This window comes from Apteryx rowi, unplaced genomic scaffold (genome assembly GCF_003343035.1).
Source record: "Apteryx rowi isolate R43461 unplaced genomic scaffold, aptRow1 scaffold_1949, whole genome shotgun sequence".
Lineage (NCBI taxonomy): Eukaryota > Metazoa > Chordata > Aves > Apterygiformes > Apterygidae > Apteryx > Apteryx rowi.
This window is the reverse complement of record NW_020448251.1, coordinates 3,172-7,686: the sequence shown is the minus strand read 5'-3', so window position 1 is coordinate 7,686 and position 4,515 is coordinate 3,172. Positions and strand designations below refer to the sequence as shown.

Sequence of the window (4,515 nt, the reverse complement as noted above, 5' to 3'; positions counted from 1 at the left end):
CATTCTCCTGCTGAGAGGGTGCTGCGTGGGTCAGGGCTGCTCACAGCTCTAGCTCATGTGCAGGAGATGTCTGAGGGGTCTTTTCAAGAGGAGATCAAGAGAAGGGTACTTGAAAGGGAAGGAGCTTTCCTTCAGGTGTCTGCACTTTCAGTTTCCTAATTTTGGCAGGGAGCATGAAGGAAGGAGTTTTCTGTTTTGTCAAGGAAGTGGGACTCCTAAACCTTCACTCTCAGAGATTAATAGGTCAGTGAGAAACCTCAGGAAGTCGCTTCATCCCCACCTTAGCCTACAGACAGTATCAACATCACCTTTGTGGCCTCATAGGAGTTTACGTGACCTGCTGCTTAGGATGTGCATGCACAGAGATGCCCCTAGAGAGTGCCCTGATCCAGGAGGTTTCTGTAGGGCAGAACTGAGCACCCAGCAAGTGGATGGTGTCTGTGAGCAATGAGCGGGAAAAGCTGCTGGGACAGAGAAAGTGCTGGCAGCAGGGACAGCTCCAGGCAGTAGAGATGGGCAGGGAATGAGAGGGAACTGCAGGGCATGAGCCACCTTCTCTGCAGCCAGACCTCTGGCAGAGGAGAGGGGCATCTCTCCTGCTCTGCCCCTATTTCATGCTGCCTGACAAAGGGGCTGAGAGTGACTGTCCTGCAAGGTTGCTGTCTGCAAGGCGGCATGCCCAGCTGCATAAGGGGAAGGCTTTTCAGAATGCTTCTCTGTCTCTCTTTGCCTCCCTTGGCAGCAGGATCATGGTGTTGCTCCTTGCTTCCCCTCCTGTCCATGCTGCTCTTGTTCTTCCTCTTGGGCTCTCTGGTTTTGGGGGTTTTCAGCTGCAGTTCAGACATTGATGCTGCACATTGTGGAACAGAGGCGTCTGCATGGGAATGAGGTTGCCCCAGCCCCCTTCTGACTTGTGGAGCTCCAGAAAATGTAGTCTGTGGGGCTGGGAAATGAGCTGACTCTTCCTCAAGGAGAGCCCATTTTTAGTCCTAATGGTCCTTTGACTGATTCCCTGTGGTGTCCTGCCCGGCTGCCACCTGCCCTCCAGAAAGGCACAGCTGTCTCATAGCATCACTGTGATATCTGAGAGCCCCATGAGGAAGGTGCAGAGATGGTGAGAGTATGGAGATGGTGGTGGGAGGCTGTATGTGGGCATCTGAAAAGAGCCCTGTGTGTCCTTGTTTAGAAGGGGAGTGTGGAGAGCTCCGTCAGGTGCCCTGAGAAAGGGTGAGAAGTTTGGAGCTGTGCACTTTGAAACTGGACTCGTGTGCTCTCAGCAGGGGCTGGTTTCTCTCCAGGGCAACATATGAGTGTGATCTTCCTCCAGGTCCAATAGTGGCAAGCACAAGGCAGCTGGGAACAAGACTAATAGACAGACTAGCTGTCCTCACTCTGCAACAAGGGACAGTGAATCCTTTTTTCTCAGGACTCAGTACAAATCCCAAGGATTTCTACCTTTGAGGAATACTCCCCAGCAGTGACAAGATCATCTGAAATAAAATAAAATAAAATATCCCTGAAACACTGTTCTTCAAAACTAATTCTTTAAAATTCGGACTGACGATGCTGAAAGCCCTTCTACATGATGAGTGGATTTCACCTGACAGAAATTGTGAATGTCAGAGCTGGTCACCCCCATTCCCCTGTGCCCACTGCTTGACAGCAGGACTGACTGCTCTGGAGCCCATGGGCAGAGGTGCCTGCTCCTCACAGCACACTCAGCCACTGCAAAGCAGAGCCCAAGCAAGGGAGCTGCACAAAGATCCTCTCAGGAAAGAGAGAGGCAAAGTGGGGGTTTGTATGAGAACTGCAACATTTGGGGGGGGTTTTGCTTGAAAAGCCTCCGCTAACTTCTCAATGTCTTTTCTCCTTTGCACAGTCCCCCATGCCTGGAGATAGCAAAATGTCCAACAGCAGCACCTTCAACGAGTTCCTCCTCCTGGCATTTGCGGATACGCGGGAGCTGCAGCTCTTGCACTTTTCACTCTTCCTGGGCATCTACCTGGCTGCCCTCCTGGGCAACGGCCTCATCATCACAGCCGTAGCTTGCAACCACCGTCTCCACACTCCCATGTACTTCTTCCTCCTCAACCTCTCCCTCCTCGACCTTGGCTCCATCTCCATCACTGTCCCCAAATCCATGGCCAATTCCCTGTGGGACACCAGGGCCATTTCCTACTCAGGATGTGCTGCTCAAGTCTTTCTGGTTGGCTTCTTGTTAGGAGGAGAGTATTTTCTCCTCACTGTCATGGCCTATGACCGCTACGTTGCCATCTGTAGACCCCTGCACTATGGAACCCTCATGGGCAACAGAGCYTKTGTCAGAATGGCAGCAGCTGCCTGGGCCAGTGGTTTTCTCTATGCTCTCGTACACACTGCTAACACATTTTCCATACCACTCTGCCAAGGCAACACAGTGGACCAGTTCTTCTGTGAAGTTCCCCAGATCCTCAAGCTCTCCTGCTCAGAATCCTACCTCAGCGAAGTTGGGCTTCTTGTGGTTAGTGCCTGTTTATTCTTTGGGTGTTTTGTTTTCATTGTGCTGTCCTATGTGTGGATCTTCACTGCTGTGCTGAGGATTCCCTCTGAGCAGGGACGACACAAAGCCTTTTCCATGTGCCTCCCGCACCTGGCCGTGGCCTCCCTGTTTATAAGCACTGCAGTGTTTGTCTACCTGAAGCCCCCTTCCCTCTCCTCCCCAGCTCTGGATCTGGTGGTGGCTGTTCTGTACGCGGTGGTGCCTCCAACTCTGAATCCTCTCATCTACAGCATGAGGAACAAGGACCTCAAAGATGCCCTGAGGAAAGTGATTTCATGGACATTTTTCAGCACTGGTAGCATTGCCATTGCTCTCCACAGATGACTCCCCCTGTGTCCCATACCAGGACTGAGCTTTGTTTGTTCACTTTATTTGTATTGTTACTAGTATTGCTGTTGTTATTATTAATTGTCACCCCATTGCTACAGAAATGGTTGGGTTCATTCTGCCTTCACTGAGACTGCTCTGTCTCACCTGGTGCCCATATAAAGTTGTGTCCAACACTGGGTCAGAGCTGACTCCATCACAGTATCTCTGTAATAAAGTTGGTTCTTCCAGGTGCAGTGCTTCCAGTTGCTGGGCTTTTCTTCCAAAGCTGATGTCAAGAATAGGCCCAAGGAATTGCACCCCAGAAGGGTCTACTGCACAGTGTTGCCCATGGGTCTAGGAACAAAAAGCTCATTATCATGTTATGATCTCTTAGAGACCAAGGGCTGGATTTAGAACTCACCCATCGGTGTCCAGGGACAGTGGAGAGGATGAATGGTCATGGATTTACAWATCCACAGGTGTCCCACATGTTAAGGCCCAGTGTCTGATGGCCGTCTTTCTGGAGGGGAATCTGGAGGTGCCAGGAGAGCACAGGGCATCTCCTGGGACAGCATGTGCCTGGGGTGGGCAGTGAGTGGAGCCTCACAAAGGGAGAGGTCCTCCAAGGTGGAGTCACTTAAAGAACTCAGCCCAGGTATCCATGGACAAAGGAGGACTCTGCAGTCCCAGGAGAGGCAGTGGGAACCCAGATGACATGGGGAAGGGAGACCGGACAGTGATTCATGTCATCGTAAATGAAATACCAGGGGCAGGATCTAGAGATGCAGCTGGACACAACTAGTAGCTTTGGAAATGCTCCATAGTCCCTCCAAGCACCTGCCACATCTGCAGTCCCCTGGAGGGATTAGAGGCCGTGATCCCCATTTGGTTGGATCTGCCTCCCACCCTGACCAGCACGGCCAGTGCAGAGTCACCCTGTGGTCCTGTGGCCCCGAAGCCTGCTCACTCTGCAGAGCAGCACTCTGAGCTCAGGGCCCTGCAGGAGAACAGGGGAGGGGGTGTGGGAATGGCCAGCAAGATCAGAGGAGGGATTGGGAGAGATGAGAACAAAGTGGAACTGGGCTTGACAGTATCCTGGAGAGAAAAATGCCAACTTTTAATCCAATGCAATGATGATCAGAGTGTGGGTACACTAAAGCGAGCTCATGGTGCAGAGTCAGAGGTCCTTGTTGTCCTGGCCCTCCACATGGCCTGGGAAGTGGTTGAAGAAGGATTAATGCTTCCCACCCTCCCAGCTCCTAGTGCCATTGTCCCTCCTGAAGGGAGGCACCAAAGGGAAGGCTGGGACCCCTTGTGGGAGCTTGTGTTGAAGGAAGCAGGACCTGGGAGCCATATCAGTTTGCTGCTGTCCCTCAGGCCCTGTCCCCAGCACATGTCCTTCAGACAATCTCACCCATCCTGCATGCTGATCCTCACCCCAAAAGTCACCCCCAGACAAGGCTCCATGCCCAGCTGGAGGACTGGATGTCCAGCTGTGAGCCCTGGGAGGATGTGCCCTCTGTTGAGTCCTTTGCAGGGCTGGCAGGGAGCATGTAGAGGAGTTCCTGAGGACATCTGGTGGGTCTGTAGACCATCGTCCTCCCATGGGGGCCCTCAAGCAGGGTGCCTCAGTGCAAAGGTCCAGCCCAGTTTGTTGCTGCATGAAC

The 4,515-nt window shown here is 52.5% G+C and overlaps 1 protein-coding gene across 1 annotated transcript; it reads left to right on the top strand.

Moving 5' to 3' along the window:
* Positions 1-1,903: 1,903 nt before the first annotated feature.
* Positions 1,904-2,863, top strand: LOC112964587 (olfactory receptor 14C36-like). Its single transcript, XM_026062865.1, has one exon. The coding sequence runs from the start codon at positions 1,904-1,906 to the stop codon at positions 2,861-2,863; it is 960 nt and encodes a 319-aa protein (XP_025918650.1).
* Positions 2,864-4,515: the final 1,652 nt, after the last annotated feature.